Here is a 24,807-nt window from a genome sequence, read left to right as displayed (position 1 = left end):
GCCAACGGGATTCTCTGGTCCCTCCAGCAACACATCGCCTGCTGCGGGATTCCCGGTTCCATGGGGTGGCTTCAATGGGAATTTCTATTGACAGCGTTAAGACCAGAAGTTCCCAATGCCAGCGAACGTTGCCTCCTGCCACTGAGAAACACGCTGAGCGGAGGCCAGAGAATCTCACCCATGGGATTCTCAGCACCGAGAGGTTGTTTTCCCTTATCGGAAAGTCTCGGACTAGAGAGCACAATCTCAGCATAAGGGGGTCACCCATTTAAGACAGGGATGAGAGGAATTTCTTCTCTTGAGGGTAGTGAATCTGTGGAATTCTTTACTGCAGAGGGCTGTAGCGGCAGGGGCATTAAGTATGTTCAAGGCTGAGACAGAGAGATTTTTAATCAATAAGGAAATGGGTTAAGGCGGGGAAGTGGAGTTGAGGATTATCAGATCAGTCAAGATATCATTGAATGGTGGAGCAGACTCGATGGGCCAAATAGCCTAATTCTGCTCCTACGTCTTGTGGTCTTGTGGCCAATTATTTTAAATCAATGTCCTCTACTCATTGGTCACACCTGGGGTATTGTGTGCAGTTTTGGTGTTCTTAACAGAGAGATCTTGGGGTCTATATCCACAGATCTCTAAAGGTTGCCACTCAAGTGGATAGAGCTGTGAAGAAGGCCTATAGTGTGTTAGCTTTTATTAACAGGGGGTTGGAGTTTAAGAGCCGTGGGGTTATGCTGCAACTGTACAGGACCTTGGTGAGACCACATTTGGAATATTGTGTGCAGTTCTGGTCACCTCACTATAAGAAGGATGTGGAAGCGCTGGAAAGAGTGCAGAGGAGATTTACCAGGATGCTGCCTGGTTTGGAGGGTAGGTCTTATGAGGAAAGGTTGAGGGAGCTAGGGCTGTTCTCTCTGGAGCGGAGGAGGCTGAGGGGAGACTTAATAGAGGTTTATAAAATGATGAAGGGGATAGATAGAGTGAACATTCAAAGACTATTTCCTCGGGTGGATGGAGCTATTACAAGGGGGCATAACCATAGGGTTCATGGTGGGAGATATAGGAAGGATATCAGAGGTAGGTTCTTTACGCAGAGAGTGGTTGGGGTGTGGAATGGACTGCCTGCAGTGATAGTGGAGTCAGACACTTTAGGAACATTTAAGCGGTTATTGGATAGGCACATGGAGCACACCAGGATGATAGGGAGTGGGATAGCTTGATCTTGGTTTCAGATAAAGCTCGGCACAACATCGTGGGCCGAAGGGCCTGTTCTGTGCTGTACTGTTCTATGTTCTACGTTCTATGTTATCTGAGGAAAGATGTCCTTGCTATAGAGGGAGTGCAGTGAAGGTTCATCAGGCTGATTCCTGGGATGGCAGGTCTGTCATATGAGGAGAAACTAAGTCAGTTAGGATTATATTCACTGGAGTTTAGAAGAGTGAGAGGGGATCTCATAGAAACTTATAAAATTCTAACAGGGTTAGACAGGGTAGATTCAGAAAGAATGCTCCCGATGGTGTGGGAGTCCAGAACTAGGGTCATAGTTTGAGGATAAGGGGTAAACCTTTTAGAACTGAGATGAGGAGAAATTCCTTCCCCCAGAGAGTGGTGAATGTGTGGAATTCACTACCACAGAAAGTAGCTGAGGCCAAAACGTTGTCTGATTTCAAGGAGAAATTGGATATAGCTCTTGGGGCTAAAGGGATCAAGGGATTTGGGGGGAAGTGGGGGGGTCAGGATATTGAATTCGATGATCAGCCATGATCAAAATGAATGGCGGAGCAGGTTTGAAGGGCCGAATGGACTCCTCCTGCTTCTAGTTTCTATGAAAAGGAGGGAAAAGAGCAGAACGGAATTGCCAATGGAATTTATGTTGAGAGCGAGCGAGGATTTTATTCCTTCCGACCTTCCAATCCCAGATGGTCATGGAGCATCTGGGGAAAGTGGTGTGGATACAGGATTGGGAAAGGCCAGCACTGAGCTGCTCTGACTCATTCAGCTTCGAAATGATTCAGTAATGTGGGACTATCTTTAGCTGCCCTGCTGACATGAAGCCATGTATGGTTTGGGCCGCTGGGCCTGCTTTTTCCATTGCTGCCTGCCAAAATAAAAAGAGTGTAATTCTCCAATAAAACATTTTAAAAAAGCAGCAAGCTGGCATGAATGGTGAGTCCAAATATCTGCATCTTTAAACTGGAACCCAGTCTCTTCACACCTTCAGTGCACGGACTGGTGATGGACGGTTCACTGATGATTTAAGTGAGGTGTACGGGCATCTGCTGCCAAAAACCTCACACAGACTATCAGATTACACAATCACTGACGTTTCTGTTTATATCGCAGCTAATGGCACAATCATGACAAAACTCTCTAAAGTGAGTGTGACAACTGTGAAAGCTCGAGCTAGGGTTAAAGCAGCAGTGTAAAAATATAAATCCACATTAAGAAGCGATTTGCTATGTAGCTTAAGGGAACCGCGGTCTGTGGTTACTCAAGCCATGCACCGCAGGCCCGATTAAGAACATCACATCCCAATAATATGCTAATTATAGGCAGCTTCACATTACACACACACACGCACACATGGTAAGGGAAAGCAGAAAATGCTTCAAGCACGCAGTAGGCCTGTGTCCACCTACGGCAAAGATAGGTTAGTAAGCCGGACTTCCCAACTGTTGTCGACGCTGCAAGCTGGCAGGCCGGCTGCATGTTCTCAGCATTTCCTACTCTTAGTCAGAGTTCCCACAAATATTTGGACAGATTATGGGAGGGATTTTACGGTCTCGGGAAATTCCCGCCCAAGGTCAATGGACGTTTCCGTTGTCCGTCCCTCGCCCGCTCCGATTCCGTGGCGGGCGAGGGGTAAGGTTCTGACGAATGTGTCCTGTTCTCAGGCAGCAGCTTGCATCAGCTGTGTCCCGAGTCACGAGTTCCTGGGTTCCAGCACAAGAATCAAGGCTGACATCCCACTGCGGTGCTGAGGGAGCGCTGCACTGTCGAAGGTGCTGTTTTTCAGATGAGGCGTTGAACTGAGACGCCATCCGCCTGCTTGGGTGGGTGTAAAAGATGCATTGGCACTATTGTGAAGTAAGAAGTTTAACAACACCGGGTTAAAGTCCAACAGGTTTATTTGGTAGCAAAAGCCACACAAGCTTTCGGTGCTCCAAGCCCCTTCTTCAGGTGAGTGGGACTCACTCACCTGAAGAAGGGGCTCGGAGCTCCGAAAGCTTGTGTGGCTTTTGCTACCAAATAAACCTGTTGGACTTTAACCCGGTGTTGTTAAACTTCTTACTGTGTTTACCCCAGTCCAACGCCGGCATCTCCACATCATGGCTATTGTGAAGAACAGTGGAGTTCTACTCGTTGTCCTGGCAAATACTTATCCCTCAATCAACATTAACAAAAAAACAGACTATGGGGATGGCCCACCCAGTGATATGGCACAAACCATCTCGAGGCCAGTGGTGCTATTGTTTGAGAGGTGAGAGACAGGAAAGCACTAGTTAAAGCCAACTTCCATCTCTTAAAGGGCACCTTGCCAATAACTGAGGGAATTTATTGGCTCCTGCATGCTCACAAGGGCTCCCAGACTTTCAGACGGTGCTGTGGCATGTATTTGGGGAGGAGGTGACCAAGAGGTAGGGGGTTTGTTTTGTTTTTAATGTATTCCCACACTTTAAGCGGTAGTGGTGATCTAATTATTAGCTACCATTTTTAAAAATAAGAGTTAGCTTGGATTGCTCAAGAGAGTGATGAACATGTCACATATATGAAGGGCCAAGTAGTCTTTTTCAGTACAAATGTTTCTGCTGAACTTCCTGTCTGTAGGGATTAAAACAATTGCACGTTAGTTAGCACTGTTGCCTCACAACGCCAGTGACCCAGGACTGTCTGTGCGGAGTCTGCGCGTTCTCCTTGTATCTGCAAGGGGTTTCCTCCGGAGGCTCCGGTTTCCTCCCACAGTCTGAAGAACGTGTTGGTAGGTGCATTGGCCGTGCTAAATTCACCCTCAGTGTACCCGAACAGTTGCCGGAGCGTGGTGACTAGGGGGATTTTCACAGGAACTTCATTGCAATGTTAATGTAAGCTGACTTGTGACACTAACAAATGCATATTAAACTTTATGTCATACCTATTCATATCGATAGCTTATTGCTGGGATTGCTTGTTGCACATTAGAAGCAAGAAGCAAGAAACTACTAAGGGTCGTGAATGTCCATCACACAAACCAGCCTCTCATCCATTGACTCTGTCTATACTTCCCGCTGCCTCGGCAAAGCAGCCACGCATAATTAAGGACCCCACGCACCCTGGACATTCTCTCTTCCACCTTCTTCCGTCGGGAAAAAGGTACAAAAGTCTGAGTTCACGTACCAACCAACTCAAGAACAGCTTCTTCTCTCAGACTTTTGAATGGACCTACCTCGCACAAAGTTGATCTTTCTCTAAACCCTATCTATGACTGTAACACTACATTCTGCACTCTCTCCTTTCCTTCTGTATGAACGGTATGCTTTGTCTGTATAGCGCGCAAGAAACAATACTTTTCACTGTATACTAGTAGATGTGACAATAATGAGTCAAATCAGATCAAATCATAGCACTGTCCAATATTATGGACAGTTTCATGACTCTTTCCTGAAAGTACGATTTTCTCGAATCTTTCTTGGGGAATGAGGCAGAGGAACAGCAGTTGTTGTTGTAGGGGGGCTGGTTGGTGGCAGATCCATTGCCACAGACACAAGCTGGAGCAGATGTACAGCTGCTCTGAGGGGAAAAAAAGCCCAACTTTACATAAACAGGAACTCAGTGTTTAAAGGAATTAGAATAAATGAAGCAGGAGTGAATTCCAGACACGTAACTCTGTAGTGTTTACAGCGGGAGCTGCATCTTATTCTTTCACAGATCCCGCCTCCTGTTACCGGCAACAAGGTTATGAGCTGAACCTGAGCGATGGTTGTGCTGAACAGGGAGAGCTGTGAAAGACCTCTGCAACCTGGCAATCCTTGGCAATTTTTGCAGAGGGCGTTGACATATTCGCCAATTCTCCCAATTTCATTGGGGCTGTCTCCAATCTCCTTCTCAAGTCTCAGCTCCCCCACTGCACTGAGGGAGTGCTCTTGGTAGTGTTAAGCATTCTCAGCGCTTCGTAAACCTTGAAAAGCCAGAAAACTCCTGCACCGTGTGAATCGCATTGTTATGAGTGCAAGATGATTATGTTTTAGACTGTCTCTTTAATTCAAGGTAAAATGGGAAAATTAAGCAAGTTAGGTGATTTGCTATGAGTGTATGGCTTGGTTACCATGGTGACAGAATTGGGGCACAGGTCAGAGGCTACTGAAATGCAGGTGTCCCGTTTCTCGCCTGAAGCCAAAGGCAAGAGCAGCTGGGCTGACTATGAACAGACTTTTGGTCTCCAGGTTTTTTGCACAGAAAGAGAGAGGGGGTCTCCCAGAGACAAAAAGGCTGGGGTGGTCAACAGAGTGGAGAAGGCCATGAATTCTCTGCGAGTTACCAGACGGAATGCGAGAGGGAGGGAGTCTCTCGTCACATTGATGCATCCCGTGGCAATCTACAGACTCTGGAAGGTTTTCTTGGGTGACGCCAGGAGAAGAAATCACCCGGGTGGATCTCACTGCTGGTAGTTAGTTTGGAAACTCTTTGAAAACAGAGGGAGGTGCCTTTCGATGGTGACTCAATGTTATGACTCGGTGTGAGATGTGAATCCATTTGAAAATGGAACTGTTGCCTATAAGTACTGTAATTCTGTGGAGAGCGTGCGACAGTCTATATGTATGTGGCCATGGGTTATCAGTCATGTTAAAACATTTGGAAAGATTACCTTTGCTGTAGTTTGGAGTACTAATTGCCTACTAATTAATGTTTTGTCGATTTTGCTTTTGCGTTTGTTACAGTGAAAGTCTTGAGATATTATTTTATTAATTACTTTAATTTGGTCTCTGGGAATTCAAATATCTTTTGAAGGGCTAGCGGTCTCCCTGGGGATCATGACAACCTACTTGTCTGCCACCCATTGGACATTTGGGTTGCCAACTCTGCCTGGATGTGTTACTGAAGGTTTCAACACCTGACTTCCTGGGCAGGACTTTCGCGCCCTGCCCCCACGGGAATCGTAGCGGGCAGGGGGAGGGGACACCATGCAAAGGTCCGTTGACCTCGGGTGGGGATTTTCCGGTCTTCGGGCGAGTGTGGCTGGAAAATCCCATCCCTTCTTCCTACCTCCAACTGGCACATCCATTTCTCCCTTCCTCCACCTCGCCAATATTTCTATAACTATTAAAGGAAAATATTCAAAGAAAATGAAAACACACAATTATTTGAATGCCGCCAGGATTACTCGTGGAGGCATGAGGTCGATCCTGGAAGGCTGGCAAACAACCCAGCGTGTGGGAGTCTCTGGGGCTGGGGTGAAACACCTTAACTTAAAAGCCGATTCTTGGTTTGTCTGACGCCAAGTCGTCTCAACTTTCCTTCAAGATTTATTGGCTCCTATGTACTCATTGCAACAAAGTTGTGCGGCATTTTTCTTTTTATTCCAAGTGCAGCCTGGCTGCTGCAAGCGTTTATCGTCAAAAAAAAAAGCAGAAACACTGGCAATGGGCAGCCAGTCCGAAAACATTGAGAAAGAACTGCTGTCCAACCTTGAACAGAACAGTTCAGACAAAGAATCTACACCTTCAAAGACTATTTCCTCGGGTGAATGGAGCGGTAACTAGGGGGCATAACTATAGGGTTCATGGTGGGAGATATAGGAAGGATGTCCGAGGTAGGTTTTTTACTCAGAGAGTGGTTGGGGTGTGGAATGAACTGCCTGCAGGGATAGTGGAGTCAGAAACTTTAGGAACATTTAAGAAGCTATTGGATAGGCGCATGGAGTACTTTGGGATGATAGGGAGGAAATAGCTTGATCTGGGTTTCAGACAAAGCTCGGCACAACATCGTGGGCCGAAGGGCCTGTTCTGTGCTGTGCTGTTCTATGTTCTACCTAACAGCACTGCGGGCGTATCTACACCACATGGACTGCAGTGATTCAAGAAGGTGGCTCACTGCCACCTTCTCAAGGGCAATTAGGGATGGGCAATAAATGCTGGCCTAGCCAGCGACGCCCACATCCCACGAATGAATAAAAAAACCCTCCTGCCTTCTCTCCTTAGGAGTGCTGGTGGATGTGGTTTGCACTTTCTATATCTAGTTCAGATTCTTAGTGAACGCAGTTTTGTTTACACACGCAGCACAGCTTTGTTTACCCTTCCACAAGTTATTACGCATTTTGCTTCCAATGCCCCTTTGATAATACTGCTTCCAGCTGCTTAATATAGACCTTTGGCCAATGGAAACATCAAGATAAACTCTTGACTAAAAGCAAATTACTGCGGATGCTGGAATCTGAAACCAAAAGAGAAAACTCTGGAAAATCTCAGCAGGTCTGGCAGCATCTGTAAGGAGAGAAAAGAGCTGACGTTTCGAGTCTAAACTTACCCTCTGATTTCAGCTTCTCTGCCGTTTGGCCTTTCACACCTTCTATTCTCTCTGTGGGCTGCCATTAGCAGCCTTTCCCCTGGTTTTTGTGGCTATGACTCATCCTTCATTCCCTCATCCTACAGTATAAATATCTCCCACTTTCTGTGTCTTTTAGCTTTGACAAAGGGTCGTCTGGACTCGAAACATCAGCTCTTTTCTCTCCTTACAGATGCTGCCAGACCTGCTGAGATTTTCCAGCATTTTCTCTTTTGGTTTCTTGAGTTTTTTTTTGTTAAGGAGTGATATACCTTGTTGTTTTTACAAAGTCTTCTGGGGCCAGTGAACACATTGGGTGGAATTGCCGCCTCCACCCCTGCAGAGCTCCCCCCGCCCCCCCCAAACCATCCCCCCGCCCCCAGCCACACCCACCCCAGCCACTGGCCGGGTGTTGTGTCAGGCAATCCCAAGGGAACATGAAAATTGGTTTCCCGACGGTGGGACGTGATGGCAGGAACTTGCAATCCTGACCATCATGGCGGCAGAATGGCATGTTGCCAATCAGAGAATCCTTACAGTACAGAAGGAGGCTATTCGGCCCATTGAGACTGCATCAAGCGCAGTCCCACCCAGGCCCAAACCCATGCATTTACCATAGATAATCCCCGTGACACCAAGGAGCAATTTAGCATGGTCAATCAACCTAACCCACACATCTTTGGACTGTGGGAGGGAACCGGAGCACCCGGAGGAAATCCATGCAGACACGGGGAGAATGTGCAAATTCCACACAGACAGTGACCCGAGGCCAGAATTGAACCTGGGACCCTGGCACTATGAGCAGCAATGCTAATCACTGTGCCACCGTGCTGCCCTAATCCTGTCACAGGCCATCGGGAAGCCCTTTTACATCCCACTGATGGGATTCAAATGAATCCCCGATTTGAATTTTCCCCACTCCTCGTTCACTCATTCCCCTGTCAGGACCGAGTGGGGTCCAGTTGTTACGTGGCGTCCACTTGTCGCCACTTACCTGACGGAGGGCGGGGACAGCTCTTGGAATGCTGGGAAACATCGAGGACTCTGAAGCTGGTGGCTTCCTGGGCACCACATTGGTCCTTCAATTAGTTGGGCCATCGCTCGGGTGGACCATCCAGCAGATGAGTAGCAGCGTGAGGTTGTGTGGCGCGGAAATGGTCTCCGCATTGTGGGGAGACGGGGAAGAGAGGGAAGAAGAGATGGGGAAGATACAGAGGCCGGGGGGGCGGGGCGATGGTGGTGGATGTTGGGGGAAGTAAGTGGGGGAAAGGATGAAAACCTGCGAGGGTCTCCCAGTCATTTCTTGGACCGCAGTTCAGAGTGGGGTAAAGCTGCAGCTGTACGGGCCTTTTAAATATGGTGCCCGGATATGACGGCATGAGACCTCTTGCCCACCTCACCGCTAACAAGGTCGGGAAAGCCCCAGCTGCTTAATTAACGAGCCCAGCATTGCGTGATTACCCCACTGAGCTCTGCAGAGGGGAATATTCTCAGTACCCGCCTCTGCCACTAGGGGTCACAGTCTCAGGATACCAGATTGGCCATTTAGAACTGAGATGAGGAGAAACCTCTTCACTCAGAGTGTGGTGAACTGTGGAGTTCTCTATCACAATAGGCTGTGGGGGCCAAGTCACTGAATACATTTAGAAAGGAAATAGGTAGATTCCTAGACCCTAAAGGTGTCAAGGGATATGGGGAGAGCCTGGGAGTACGGTGTTGAGATAGAGGATCAGCCATGATCATGTTGAATGGCGGAGCAGGATTGAGGGGCTGAATGGCCTCTTCCTGCTCCTATTTCTCATGTTCTTTTAGCAACAGTACTGGTCCTTCCTCCAAACGCTATGGTTGCAGCTTTGAAATCCAGTTTCTACAGTTCCCAACACCTTGATACAGTAAGAAGTCTCACAAACACCAGGTTAAAGTCCAACAGGTTCATCTGGAATCACGAGCTTCCGGAGCGCTGCTCCTTCATCAGGTGAGTCGAAAGTCCGTGATTCCAAATAAACCTGTTGGACTTTAACCTGATGTTGTGAGACCTCCCACTGTGCCCACCCCAGTCCAACGCCGGCATCATCTAGCCCCCCCCCCGCTGAAAGGAAGACAGCACTTTGCTCACTCTACAGCACAGTTATATCCCATCAGCCAACCGCGCCACAATATCAGTGAGGCTACCAGAGAACATCCAGGGACAGCAGCAGAGGAGTTAAAAGGGCAGACAGTGGGTAACGTTGACATTCCTTACTCCCCAGTTCTCCAGCTTGGTGGAGTTGGTTGGCTAAACCAACTGAGGGTCTTCTGCACGTCATTATTTTCTGTGATGTCACCTTCCAGAAAGTGGATGACACGTGCGGAATGGAACCCAACCAGCAAACAATGGGACCGATGTTGTGGATCGGGAAAGACAAAGATATCAGTGCATTCCTTCACCACATTCCTTTGGACCATTTCCAAACCGGTCCTAGATATTAAACAAGGGGCTTTACTTCACTCTGGAACTAATTCACATCGCAGACATCAATGGCTTCAGTCTGACAATTGGAGATCAGATTTCAGCAGACCACAGACTCAGTTTCTGTGCAAGCACGCAATGAGAATGCTATGCTTTTAAAAGTTAAGGCCATCGGCACATATGTACGCGTTGGTTCAAGTCCTCGCACGATATGAGCTTATGTACTTAAGAGCGTTTCACTGTACGCTTGGTTTAAAACAAAAGGGTTAACTTGTTCGAAAGCTTGGCAGTCAACATTCACACTGGGCAAACTGGCAAGAGTTATCAGCTCTTGTGTGGAGAACAGCTAAGTCAGCAAAGTGAATCCTGATCTAAAAACAGTAACAGATCTCAGCTACAAGGCTAGGGGGACAGGACATGGACAGGAACAAGCAAAGTAAATGTGTTACATGTTTGGATTAGGCTGTGTGTAGTGTTGATTTCTGGTGTGTAATGGACAAGTGTCCCAACTGTTTAACGTAGAAGGACCTTGAGCCGGGGGGGTGGGGGGAAAGCGATGGAAAGCAACCAAACAGGAAGGGAACAGACTAACACAAAGCCTCAAGAGACGCACTACGAGGACAAAGAGGATGATATACTTTCCACTTGGTTCTGTAAAGTAACGTTCCCCCGCTGTATTGTGTTAAGTTTTACGAGTCTTAATTAAAGCATCATTATCCCCAATTGGAGTGGAGTCGAATTTCCTGCATTCCCTTTCAAACTGATGACTCTACCTGGTCAGGAATTAAGTCAGAGCCCCGGCAGGCTTCATATAGAGTGCGTTACAGCATATTCACCTTCAATTGCACACGTTTTTATGACCAAGTTGATTGCATGTTTTCATGCAGGATAAAGGGGTTGGTTCCAGCATAAGACTGGCGTTTCGCCACAGAGAGCTAAACCTGGATAACAGGACAAATATCCGTCAGATCCGAGGAGGAGGCCAGCGATTGGGATGGGAGCGGGCAGGAGTGGGAGACTAATCTATCTGGGCTTTCTCGATAAAACTGCTGAAGGTTAGAAATCCCAAAGTAAGTTTCTTCTGTCTCAAGTGCCCAGGTTTGGCCAAATGCTGCCGTGTTAAGTTTAACAAACACATTTGCTTTTAAAACTTTGGATTGCAAGAAGTCTGCACCAGAGCTCCAGAGATATCAGTCTTATTCTGTGATATTTTCTGATGCCTGTTGGAACATTGTTGCAACTGCTGCCTCATCCAGTAGTTCCCAACCTGTGGATTGAGACATAATTTGGGGTTGCAGAAAGAACAAGGCTCCCCTCCTTCCCCCCCTCTCCAAGACTACGCCCTGCACCAGCACAGAGATACTGGCGGCATCAGGCGTGGCACTTGCCTTGTTCCTCTTGTGGTTATGGGATCTATTTCCACACAAGATCATATTAAAATGGGGCAGCACAGTGGTTAGCACTGCAACCTCACAACACCAGGGACCCCCGGGTTCGATTCCCGGCTTGAGTCACTGTCTGTGTGAAGTTTGCACGTTCTCCCCGTGTCTGCGCGGGTTTCCTCCGGGTCTTCCGGTTTTCTCCCACAGTCTGAAAGACGTGCTGGTTAGGTACATTGTCCCAAACAGGCGCCGGAGTGTGGTGACTCGGGGAATTTCACAGTAACTTCATTGCAGTGTTAAGGTAAGCCTTACTTGTGACTGATAAATAAACAAACTAATCTAAATTAAAATGGCCACACTTGGACTGGGGCTGTTTAGGCGGAGGACAAGTGGGCTGATTACAGAGCATGTGGGGGAAGGGAAAGGGGCTGATTACAATGCGTGTGTGGGTAGGGAAAGGGGTTGATTACAGTGCGTGTGTGGGTAGGGAAAGGGGTTGATTACAGTGCGTGTGTGGGTAGGGAAAGGGGTTGATTACAGTGCGTGTGTGGGTAGGGAAAGGGGTTGATTACAGTGCGTGTGTCTGTAAGAAAAGGGCTGATTACAGGGTGTGTGGCCGGGGCAAGTGGAGAGGGGCTTCACTGAGTCTGATGTCAATGGGGAATATGGGGAGCTTGGCTGAAACCTCAGTGGACAATAACTGTCGCTCATGATGTCCTATGCCTGTTCAGAATCACTCCATCTTTCTCATATAGCCCGGCCCCGGTTTGGGAGGAGCTTGGTTCCAGCTAAGTTATTTATCTTATGAATTAATTACATTTAAGTTTAAAGCAGCATTGCATGTAGCAGAATCCAAAATGAAACTGTAGCCATTGGTATGTTTGGTGTCATTTGAATTACCCTGTAGAAAATTCAAAAGTTTATTTTGGAAGGCGATGGCCTAGTGGTATTATCGCTATTAATCCAGAGACTGAGCTGATGTTCTGGGGACCCGGGTTCGAATCCCACCACGGCAGATGGTGGAATTTGTATTCAATGAAAGAAATCTGGAATTAAGAATCTACTGATGACCGTGAAACCGTTGCCGATTTGTCGGAAAAACCCATCTGGTTCACTAATGTCATTTAGGGAAGGAAATCTGTCGCTCTTACCTGGTCTGGCCTACATGTGACTCCAGAGCCACTTTCAACTGCCCCCGGGCAACTAGGGATGGGCAATAAATGCTGGCCAACCAGTGACGCCCATGTCCCACGAATGAATAAAAACAATTTGACCAGTCTCACATTAAAATCAATGATGTAGCCACAGAACAGAAATACAAACATCAATCGTGGCCGGAATTCTCCAATCTCACCCGCGGCTGGGATCCTCTGGTCCCGCTGCTGGGAATGGAATTTTGGCTGAGCGCCAAGTTCTCTGTTCTCGCTGGCAGCAGTGGCAGGGCGTACGAGACCGGAGAATCCTGGCCGGCACTACTTCCTAGCCAAGTTCCAAGGACTGGGGTGGCTCAGAAGAAAGAATTTCGTTTTTTAGTTTATTTATTCGTCACAAGTAGGCTTACATTATCACTGCAAAGAAGTTATTGTGAAAAACAGTAATGGACTGAGTGCCTAACATAATAACAAAGTACTTTAAAAACAATTCATCTTTATATGATGTATCTATCACATGTTGATCTTTAACACACAACCGTTAATAATTACGTACCAAATGTCACAATGCTCCTTTATTGCTATTTTATTTTATTGGCATCTGTGATCTTGTAACCTTTCAACTGCTTAAATGGGGACACATTGGAAAATAGTTTGGGAAGCACTGTACTGTCCTAATCAATAACAAGGAATATCACTGATCAATTTTTCATCAGCTGTGTAGCCAGTAACGTCATTGATGATTTTAATTAAACAGGGCCCTACCATTAACTGTGTAATTTTAAATAAATCCAAAATCAGATTTCCTGTTTGTCTTTGCATTCAAATTCTTTGCTAAAATGGTCAACAGAAAGTTTTGTTTTAACTTGTTCCTGGGACATGAGTTGTCACCCATCCCTACTGGCTCTTGAGAAGCTGTGGGGGGGTGGGGGGGGCGCCTTCTTGAACCACGGCAGTCCACGTGTGGACTCCAGTTCCTAGGCTATACCAGGGAGGGCAACTAATAGTCAATCACAAGCCTGTGGGCCTGGAGGCACATGTAAGCCAAGCCAAGTAAGAATGGTAGGCTTCCTCCCCTGAGGGGCACGAGTGAACCAAATGGGGTTTTTTAAAGTGACAGTCCATTAGCTTCACGATTATTCCTGAGTAAAAGAGACATTGGGCGGGATTTTCCGGCCACGCTCACCCCAAAACTAAAAAATCCTGCCCGGGGTCAACAGGCTTTTGCATGGTCGGCTCCTGCCCGCTACGATTCCCGTAGCAGGCGGTAAGGGAAAATTCCCCCCATTCTGTCATCTTACGCTCACCAGCTACCATGGTCTTTTCAGTTTTGCTTTGATAATAAATGCTTGAGCCCAGCCTGTATGATTGTTTTAAATCATAAAGAACAAAGAACAGTACAGCACAGGAACAGGCCCTTCGGCCCTCCAAGCCTGCGCCGATCATGATGTCTGCCTAAACTAAAACCGTATGCACTTACAGAGTCCGTATCCTTCCATTCCCATCCTATTCATGTATTCGTCTAGTTGCCTCTTAAATGCCGCTATCGTAACTGCTCCCACTGCCTCCCCAGGCAGCGAGGTGGTTTCAGAATCTTTTCCTTATTTGGGAATAAGTTATGATTCGGCGTACACGGGCTGAGGAGATTGAAACTCTGCGTCAAATCTGGACGGGCCCGGGTGTAGGATACCAAGGCTCATTCTCTATAAGGAAAATGAGGTAACAAGTGACAACTGTCTCAGTCTAGGCCCATGAAGCCAGGATGGTCTCTCTTCTTCATTTTGAGAATATCAGGAGATGATTCTTCAAACCATAATCCCTAAATGGTGAGGAGTGGTAGCCGGGTTTTACAGATAAGGTGAATAGAGTCAGAGAGATATACAGCATGGAAACAGCCCCTTCAGCCCAACTCGTCCATGCTGACCAGGTTTCCTAAACTGAACTAGTCCCATTTGCCTGCATTTGGCCCATATCCCTCTAAACCTTTCCTATCCATGTACCTGTCCAAATGTCTCTTAAATGTTGTAATTGTACCCGGCTCTACCACCTCCTCTGGCAGCTCATCCCACATACGCACCACCCTCTGTGTTAAAAAGTTGCCCTCTGGTCCCCGTTAAATCTTTCCCCTCTCACCTTAAACCTATGACCTCTAGTAACGGACTCCCCTACCCTGGGGAAAAGACCATGGTTATTCACCTTATCTCTGCCCCTCATGATTTTATATACCCCTATAAGGTCACCCCTCATCCTCCTACAATCCAGGGAAAAAAAGTCCCAGTCTCTCCTTATAATTTAAACATTCCAGTCCTGATAACATCCTTGGAAATCTATTTTTGCACCCTTTCCAGTTTAAAAACACCCTTCCTATAGCAGGGTGACCAGAATTGTATGTCGTACTCCAAATGTGGCCGTACCAATGTCTTATAGAGTTGTAACATAACGTTCCAACTCCTCCACTCAATGCGCTGACCGATGAAGTCAAGTGTGCCAAATGCCTTCTTCACCACCCTGTCTACCTGTGACGCCACTTTCAAGGAACTATGTACCCGCACCCCTCGGTCTCTCTGTTTGACAACATTCTCCAGGGCCCCACTATTAACTGTGTAAATCCTGCCCCGGTTTGTCTTACCATGTGTCACTGAATGGGGAAGAAGTCAGAAGGATGGCTCTCTTACTCTCTGGGAACGCAGACAGGAAAGCACAAAGGGGCAATCAGCAAGCCTGGATCAGCAAGGGGAAACTCAGGCACAGATCCAGCCAGGAACAGAAGGTTAAACAGGAAAAATAAAATGATTGTGCCAATAGTGTGGCACATTTTTTATTACTCCTCTTGTTTCTGCTGAATGCAAAATAAATGTAGCTAATGACTTATATTTAGGCTCATCTCACTGCACGTTTCAACTCTCCTTCAGGACTGTGAAGGACTGCAGGTGTGAAAGACACAGACTTCAAGGCAATCTTACTCTCAGCGATTGGCGATTTGCTAATATTACATTTGGCTATTGGTCAGTTTCTACCGAAGTGGCTGGCCCTGGGAGAATATCAAAGATGGACCAGGAGCTAGTGACTGGGGATAACATACGGTGACTCATCCGAATAGGTTGCTATCTCTGGGTAACTCACATGCCTACAGTTTGAAGAAGCAGTCCTGGGCACCAGTCACTGCTTTTATTTAATGTGGACTTGGAAGCAATTCCTGAAATATCTCCGTCAGCAAACCTATCAGTCAGGCTGATTCCATGAAGCCTTCAGCAGCTTTATGGAACGTGTGCAATACCAACTGTGCTTACTTCAATAGCAAGTGAGCGACAAACAACAACTTGCATTCATATGGTGCCTTCAACATAGTAAAATAGTCTAAGATGTTTCACAGGAACATTACCAAAACATGTTTATAAAGAACAAAGGAACAGGCCCTTCGGCCCTCCAAGCCTGCACCAACCATGCTGCCCGACTGAACTAAATCCCCCAACCCTTCCAGGGACCGTATCCCTCTATTCCCATCCTATTCATGTATTTGTCCAGACGCCCCTTAAAAGTCACTACCTTCCACTACCTCCCCCAGCAGCGAGTTCCAGGCATCCACTAACCTCTGTGTAAAAAAAAAACTTTTTAAAAAGCACCAAGCCACACAAGATATTAGGATGACCAAAACCAGAGACAGAGCGGGAGAGAGGGAGAGAGGGAAAGCAGACCAGGCAGCTAAAAGTATACTAGCAATGATGGAGCGATCAGAAATCATTGGCTATTACATGGCAGATTGTGGTATATGTATCTCAGAGTGTTACAGTTTGTTAAAGTGAGGCTGCAGGACTTTATATTTCATTTGTTCCCCCATGCATTCCAGTTAATCTCTGAAAATCACAAGCTGGGTGAGTGGATAGCTCAGGGTAGAGTATTGGAGACAGTTCCTCTGCTACCACAGAGTGCACTGCATCGCAGTGGGGAGTTGCTGCGGGTCTCCTCACAGCTGACACAGGGTTAGCTCAGAGAAAGGAGCAGTCCCCATCAGGTGGAATCTCGCAAAATATTCTCCCAGATCTCTGAAACACTCCATTCAACATGGTGCAACCGAAAGCATAACATCAGTCAGACATCCTCGGGGAGATAAATAAATAGATCGTCTTAAAACTCTTGATGCAGGAGATAGAAAATAGCTGCACAAAAGTCTGAGGTCACGTACCAGCCGACTCAAGAACAGCTTCTCCCCTGCTGCCATCAGACTTTTAAATGGACCTACCTCGCATTGAGTTGATCTTTCTCTACACCCTAGCTATGACTGTAACACTTGAACCAACAGTCGCTGCACCCTTTCCTTCCCTTCTCTATGAACGGTATGCTTTGTCTGTATAGCGCACAAGAAACAATACTTTTCACTGTTTGATAATACATGTGACAATAATAAATCAAATCAAAAAATCAAAAAAGCAACATTTCTGGCCTTAGAACTGAAATACAGCTGAAATAAGCTAGCAGAATCCCCCCCGCCCCCCCAACCCACCTTTAAAAGCAGAGATCACAACATAAGTGTCGTCGGTGGGATTTTTCCACAGTATTTTTAATAACTCTCTTGACAACATCCCTCAGTAAGCCTGTTAGCAAGCTGTACAGCAGATGAGTCCATAGCTGAACGATTAAGATGAAATTCAATTAACTTCCAGACAGGAGCTGACATCTGTCCTGTAGTGTGCAATATTAGGGGATAGCAGAGGTCCCTGCCTTTGCTTGTAGTTGAATTATATTCCCTGTCCTACACTGTTTGAACCAACAGTCCAGAAAGGGAACATTCCTGTCATAAGTTCATGGAGGCGGAAGTACCTCCACCAGAATCCCTTTATTTACAAGCTCTAACAGCAGTACAGAGAGTGCCAGCAGTCAGCAGTCTACCTTCAGGAGTGCCAGAGGAACTGACACTCCCAGTTATATACAAAGTAAAGTCTCCCTGATTGGCCCATCAATTGGCCCCTTAATCAGGGAGTTCGTATTCCTGTAGGCCAACTTCGATTAAAGCCATTACAACTCCAAATCATAGAAATTATACTTCAAGCAGCAAGGATTGGTTTGTTTTCCTTTTTATAAAATAAATCTACAAATGATTAGACCTTAAGATTGTCACATTGTGCCATCCATACTATATCCTGAATTGACATTTTATATTCAGCCTTCACGAGTGGGTTGGCTTCCTCCAACACGCGAAACAATTGCTTTTGGCATCGATCCTCCATGTTCTTACCTTTATCAGAAGCTCGTAGCGGGGAATTCGCTGAACTGGTTTGATCATTAAATCGGACAGTGCTTGCTTCTCCTTGTTCTCCCTCATGCCTTGCTGCAGTGTAAGAGAGTTAGGCTGTGAAGAGTGTCAGTTCCGTCACCGTGTCTCGCAACCACACACTTCCAACTCACAAATCACAGGCTGGGGGATATTTTGGGCGGAATCTCAAGCCCTGTTTAAAAAAAAAGCAATCAGGGAACGGGACCCATTTCTGAGCCCGAACACCACACTTGTCAGGACACTCGCCTGGGAGATCTTCCCAGAAGCAGCCAATTAAGAGGCTGCCTCCGGGTTCGTTATCCAATTAGGAATGGCAAGCAGGTTCCTGAGGTGGTAGGACCAATCAGAAAGCGTGCAGCATTGGAAGGACGGCAATGCATGAGGAAGACGATGGGGATGCTATCTGAGGAGATGTGTAATTTTAAAGCTCCACTGGTGGCCATGGATGCAAGGCCATGTAGGGAGGGTGTCCCCTCCACAGGATGCTCTGTAGCTGCAGGCTGCAGTGGGTTGGGGACAGGAGGTAAGTAAAGCAGGCTTCACGAACCATCCACAGACAGCCGCCTCCAGGACTTTAACTTCAGCCTGAGGCCCACCATCCCATCAGGCCAAGATTGGGCACTACATTCTTTCAAATTCACTACCTAGCAGTGCGGAGAGGGTACCATTGCCAATGACAATCTACCTCCAGCAGCACTGCACCACTGACCCAAGAACCTCATTTACAAACTTCCTTCCTGCCCTGGCTTCTTGCCTTTACCCTCAGGACTGGGAAGATACAATCCTTTAAGAGTCATCTGTGAAAGCCATCACAGGAATAGAGGGGAGATCCTTTCATACTCAGTCCTTTGCCTTGTTCCATTTTGTTCTAATTTGGAAGGGAGATAGCACAAGGTAATTTGGACAATCACAGTCAGCATCGAGCACTCCCAGATAGGAAATACGCAGCAAATTTCCCTCCGTTCGAATACGAGAAGAGGCATTATGGCCTTCTTACATCTGACTAGAAATAAGGGCAATAAATATGTATAGGGAGCATTTGTTGCAGTCATTAGGAAAACATTAGCCAACAATGTTCTCTGGCATAGAAGAGTTCAATAATGACAGTAAAATTCTCGTTTGAGAACTAATATTATAAAACTGTATGTAACACTAATCATAGAATCATAGAAACATAGAAACCCGACAGTGCAGAAAGAGCCCATTCGGCCCATCGAGTCTGCACCGACCACAATCCCACCCAGGCCCTACCCCCATATCCCTACATATTTACCCGCTAATCCCTCTAACCGACGCATCTCAGGACACTAAGGAGCAATTTTAGCATGGCCAATCAACCTAACCCGCACATCTTTGGACTGTGGGAGGAAACCAGAGCACCCGGAGGAAACCCACGCAGACACGAGGAGAATGTGCAAACTCCACACAGACAGTGACCCAAGCTGGGAATCGAACCCACGTCCCTGGAGCTGTGAAGCAGCAGTGCTAACCACTGTGCTACCGTGCCGCCTGCTAATAAAACTGTAATTAATTCAATTAATTTTACGAGATTTCGAGATTTAAAACTGTATCATTGTTCGACTGAAGGTAGTTTTGGAATGTCAAGTGTACAGGTTGAGATGACACTCGTGGGGCTGAATTGAGCCAGCATGGCGGCCCCTCCACGGCCTACCAATTGGCTGCCAGATCCATCCCCTCCCCACTTAGGCTTCTGCCGCAACAAAAATGTCCATCACTTCCTGGTGCGCATCAGGGGTGACCTGGAAATGAACCCACCTCTGCATTCTGGTCTTGGCTGTGAAAATCAGGCCTGTTGTGTCTAGTTATCCTGTAAATAACACAAGATGGAATCCCTTCTTTCCTTGTTAGTCTTGCCTCCCATTGATTCCATCACTCAGTCACCCCTACCCCCTTGCCAGCCAGTCCCTTATCAATCCCATTGTTAAGCCCTGCCTCCGGTCAGACACTCTGGGTGGGATTTTCCAGCCGCACTTGCCTCAAGGCCAGAAAATCCCGCTCCAGGTCGATGGACCTTTGCATGGTCCGTGTCCCGCCCGCTACGATATCCGTGGTGGGCGGGACGGGAAAATCCTGCCCTTGGCCAATCTTGCTCTAAATACGGCAGCTATTCACAGCCCCACGCTGAGTCAGCTCTGCCCCCTGCTGGCTACTACGACTGAGCCCCATCGATCCCCTTTCAGCCCCATTGCTGGTCCACATCAATTCCATTTCGTCCTCATCATTAATCCAAATCAGTTTGCTCCCAGCCCCGCTGCAGGACAAGCGACGGCCCTTACCTCCAAAAACTTAATAAATGCTGGCTTTGCATCCTTGGCCAGTCGTACGGCTTCTTTGGCGTTGAGAAAGTTATCGATGTAGGCAGAGTACGAGTTGGCCAGTACATCCTTGGAGAACTGCAAAAGGAGCACAGATATTAATGGATGTGACAGAATGATTGTGGTAGGCATCAGATCAGCACAGTGGATGAATGATGTGCCATGTAGACATAGGGCTGAGACACCAAACAGACAAGTGACAAAGGACTGCTCTGAGCAAACGATAAGTCACAACCCAGAGTTCACAGGTCAAAAGGACCTGCAGGGAATATGGGTCTATACACCTCGTGGAGGGTCAGTTTAAAAAATGCCCCTTAACCTGACGAGATCAGTCAAAGTGAGAGAGACCAAAGGGATCAAAACCAGAAGTATCCAGGTTGTTATTAATATAACTATCTATCAAACTCCTGCATTGCTGCTCCCGGGCAGCACAATGGCACAGTGATTAGCACTGCTGCCTCACAGCCCCAGGGACCTGGGTTCGATTCCTGGCTTGGGTCACTGTCTGTGTGGAGTCTGCACGTTCTCCCCGTGTCTGATGGATCCTCTGGGTGGTCCAGTTTTCTCCCACAGTCTGAAAGACGTGCTGGTTAGATGCATTGGCCGTGCTAAATTCCCCCTCAGTGTAACCCAAACAGGCACCGGAGTGTGGCGACTTGGGGATTTTCACAGTAACTTAATTGCAGTGTTAATGTAAGCCTACTTGTGACACCAATAAATAAACTTAAAAAACTTAAACTTAGTAGAAATGACCATGTTTCCGATCACTGAAGAACAGCCTTCTGTTCTTCACCTACCATCGAGCAGCAGAAATAATGGGGAGCTCGCTCAATTGGGTTAAATATTTGGTCTCTGAAAATGTGCGAGCCAGACATCGTGGAGCATAGGAGGTGGCCATTCTGCCCATCAATGCCAGTCTTTCAGTGGGCTCTCCAATTAGTTGCACTCCTGTAGCTCAATCCATCACACAAACCAGCCTCCCATCCATTGACTCTGTCTACACTTCCCGCTGCCTTGGCCAAGCAGCCAGAATAATTAAGGATCCCACACACCCTGGATATTCTCTCTTCCACCATCTTCCATTGGGAAAAAAATACAAAAGTCTGAGGTCCTGTACCAACCAAGTCAAGAACAGCCTCTTCCCTGCTGCCATCAGACTTTTGAATGGACTTACCTCGCATTAAGTTGATCTTTCTCTACACCCTAGTTATGACTGTAACACTATATTCAGCACTCTCTCCTTTCCTTCTCTATGAACAGTATGCTTTGTTTGTACAGCGTGCAGGAAACAATACTTTTCACTGTATACTAATACATGTGACAATAATAAATCAAATTAAATCAAACCAAATCAAATCCCCCCAACTCTTTTCCCATCACGTTGTAAATTTTTTCTCCTCAAAGTAGCTATCCAATTTTCTTTTGAAAGTTACTGCGGGATCTGTGTCCGTCACCCTATCAGGCAGGACACTCTGGATAACTCATTGCCTGAAACAAATTCTCCTCAACTCCTTTGTGCTTCAGTTAGCTGAAGTTACTCTCCTTGGGTTATCGAGCCTCTGTCAGTGGAAAACCTTTCTCTCTATGTACTCTACCAAAACCCCTCATGATATTCAGCACCTCTGTGAAATCTCCCCTTAACTTTCTTTGTTCTAAAGAGAACAATCCCAGATCAGAATCATAGAATCTCTACAGTGCAGAAGGTTCAGCCCATCGAGCCTGCACTGACAACAATCCCACCCAGGCCCTATCCCTGTAAACCTCTGTATTTATCCTGTTAATCCCCCCTGACATTCAGGGGCAATTTAGCATGGCCAATCAACCTAACCCGCACATCTTTGGATTGTGGGAGGAAACCGGAGCACCCGGAGGAAACCCACGCCGGCACAGGGAGGACGTGCAAACTCCACACAGACAGTGACCCAAGACCAGAATTGAACCCAGGTCTCTGGTGCTGTGAGGCAGCAGTGCTAACCACTGAGCCACCGTGCCGCCCCAGCCTCTTCTCCAGCTTCTCTACATTCAGAAAATTACACTCCAATTTTGGCCTCTGGGGACCAATGAAGCTGTTCTTGCCAAAGGGAGGGAGCAATCGCTGAAACAGAGGCTGCTACTGCATTTGGGGGTCATCTCGAGGTCCCAACGTCCCCAGGAGGCCACAAACTGCAATGACGATTGCTGAGGTCCCTTTGTAAGGGGAACAAAATCTCTGCAAATCTGGAATCGTTGAGTGGGGTTTTCTGGCCCTTCCCACTGAGCAGGATCTTCCGGTCCCTCTGAAGGTGACACCTCGTGGCCTGTTTCCCAGCAGTGGGGCGACGGAACACCGTAGACATCAGCAGGATTGGATGGCGAGCAGCCTCCGCTACTGGAAAACACATGCCACGGGAAAGGGGGGGAGCTGGGAAATCCCACCAATAGAATCATGGAGGGAGGCCAATCAGTCCATCGACTCTGTAGAGCACTCCAATCACTCCCACTTCTCTGCTCCATCTTGTAGCCCTGCAGGTTTATTTTCCTTCAAGTGCCAACTTAATTTCCTTCTGAAATCATTCACTGTTTCCGCTTCCACCACTCTTGTGGGCAACGCATTCCAAGCCATTACCACTCACTGTGTACAGAGGTTCGGCCTCACATTCCCTTGGCATCTCTCGACCAAATCCTTAAACGTGTCCCCCAAGGCTCTTGTGCCATCCGCCAATGGGAACAGCCTTCCCTTACCTAACTTATCCAAATCCTTGCACATCCCAATCAAATCTCCCTCAATCCCAATTGCCCCAAGAAGAAGAACTCCGGCCTTTCCCAACTCTAACTTTGTAACGAAAATCCTCCAGCCCAGGAACATTGCGGATAAATCTCTTCAGCTCCGTCTCAAAAGCCCTCGCATATCTACCCTAAAGAGTGGTGATTAGCATTGGATGCAGCACTCTAATTAGGCCCCAAGCAGAGCTTTATAAACATTCAACATAACTTCCCTGTTTCTGTGCTCATTGCCCCTATTCATGAAGCTCTGGATCCCATACCCTTTGCGAGCCACATTCTCAATATGTCACATCACTTTAAAGATTGAAGCATATATAGCCCCCCACCCCTGCCCCCCCAGCCCCAGTCCTACTGCCCCTGCATAGTCTTTAGCACTGTGCCATCAAGTCTCTATTGCCTCTCCCTATCCCTTCAGTCAAAATGAACACCTCACCCTTGTCGATATAAATTCCATTTGCCACTTGCCATTCTGCTGGCATATCTATGTCATTATGATGGGGAAGGGGGGGGGGGCTCAGATGTGAGACAGGCTGCAATTTGTTACCCCCCATATTACACTTGCACAATTTAATTTTGCCCCCAATGTCAGTGTAATAAGGTTGAGCTTTTGTAATGAGTTATAAGCAAAGCCACACGGGGGCGCACTGATGAGGCTGAATCGTGGTGATGGAGAGTGAAAGATCCTGGGCAGGATGTTCCCTGTGTAAACAGCCCCAAAATGGACAATAAGATGACAGCCTGTGACTTGTTTTACTTTGGGTTCGGTTCCAGTGGAAAGCTAAATCTGTCCACGTACATTCTGCGCTCAGTTAAGGGGCAGGACAAATCCACCAATCATTGTGGAGTTGAGTCTGGCTGACCACATGCTTTCAAACCGGCCACCTTTACCACCCCTCTCCAGTGAATGGAATGTGGCCCACAGGTGCAGCTGCCCTCTGGTATCTCTGCCATCGGGTTACAATGCGCTGATAGATGACAAGGATCAGGAAATCCTGGAATTCCCTCCCTGACGGCATTGTGGGTCAACCCACAGCACAGGGACTGCAGCGATTCAAGAAGGCAGCTCACCACCACCTTCTCAAGGGCAACTAGGGATGGGCAATAAATGCTGGCCGGGCCTGTGATACCTACATCCCGTGAATGAATTTTACAAAAGGAGACTATTTCAACACCAAGAAGGTCAGTGCCAAAATCCACATTGCAGATTTTAGAGATACAGCACAGAAAGACACCCTTCGGCCCATCGTGTCTGTGCTGGCCATCAAGCACCTATCTTTTCCAATCTCATTATTCAGCACTTGATCCGGGGCCTTGTATGCTGTGGTGTTTCAGGTGCTCATCGAAATGCTTCTTAAATGTTGTGAGGGTTCCTGTCTCTACCACCCTTTCAGGCAGTGACTTTCAGATTCCCACCATCCTCTGGATGGATAAGTTTCTTTTCGAATCCCCTCTAGATCTCCTGCTCCTTACCCTAAATTTATGCCCCTGGTTATTGACCCCTCTACTAAGAATCACAGAATCCCTACAGTGCAGAAGGAGGCCATTTAGCCCATCGAGTCTGCACTGGCAACAAATCCATCCAGGCCTATCCCCATTCCCCCACACTTTTAACCCCACTGACCCCCCTGACATACCCCTAACATTAAGGGGCAATTCAGCATGGCCAATCAACCTAACCTGCACATTTTCGGACTATGGGAGGAAACCGGAGCACCCGGAGGAAACCCATGCAGACACAGGGAAAATGTACAAACTCCGCACAGACAGTGACCCAAGCTGGGAATCGAACCCGGGTCCCTAGCGTTGTGAGGCAGCAGTGCCAACCACTGTGTCACCGTGCCGCACCCATTCATAAGGCAACCCCTTCATCCCAGAAATCAACTGAGGAAACCTTTCTTGAACTGCCTCCAATACAAGTATATCCTTCCTTAAGTAAGAA

At 47.3% G+C, this 24,807-nt stretch overlaps 1 protein-coding gene across 1 annotated transcript in view; it reads right to left on the bottom strand.

Annotated features, from left to right (window-relative positions):
* The window catches only part of arhgef17 (Rho guanine nucleotide exchange factor (GEF) 17), a 464,629-nt gene that overhangs the window by 90,271 nt on the left and 349,551 nt on the right, over positions 1-24,807 (bottom strand). Inside the window, exons 4-5 of the mRNA XM_078221461.1 lie at positions 20,067-20,183; positions 17,731-17,823 (exon numbers count right to left, since the gene is read on the bottom strand). Of these exons, the coding sequence (XP_078077587.1) occupies positions 17,731-17,823; positions 20,067-20,183 (210 nt within the window). The remainder of the gene's footprint in view (positions 1-17,730; positions 17,824-20,066; positions 20,184-24,807) is intronic.

This window comes from Mustelus asterias, chromosome 10 (genome assembly GCF_964213995.1).
Source record: "Mustelus asterias chromosome 10, sMusAst1.hap1.1, whole genome shotgun sequence".
Taxonomy (NCBI): domain Eukaryota; kingdom Metazoa; phylum Chordata; class Chondrichthyes; order Carcharhiniformes; family Triakidae; genus Mustelus; species Mustelus asterias.
The sequence above is the reverse complement of the archived record's forward strand: the minus strand, read 5'-3'. Positions and strand labels throughout refer to the sequence as shown.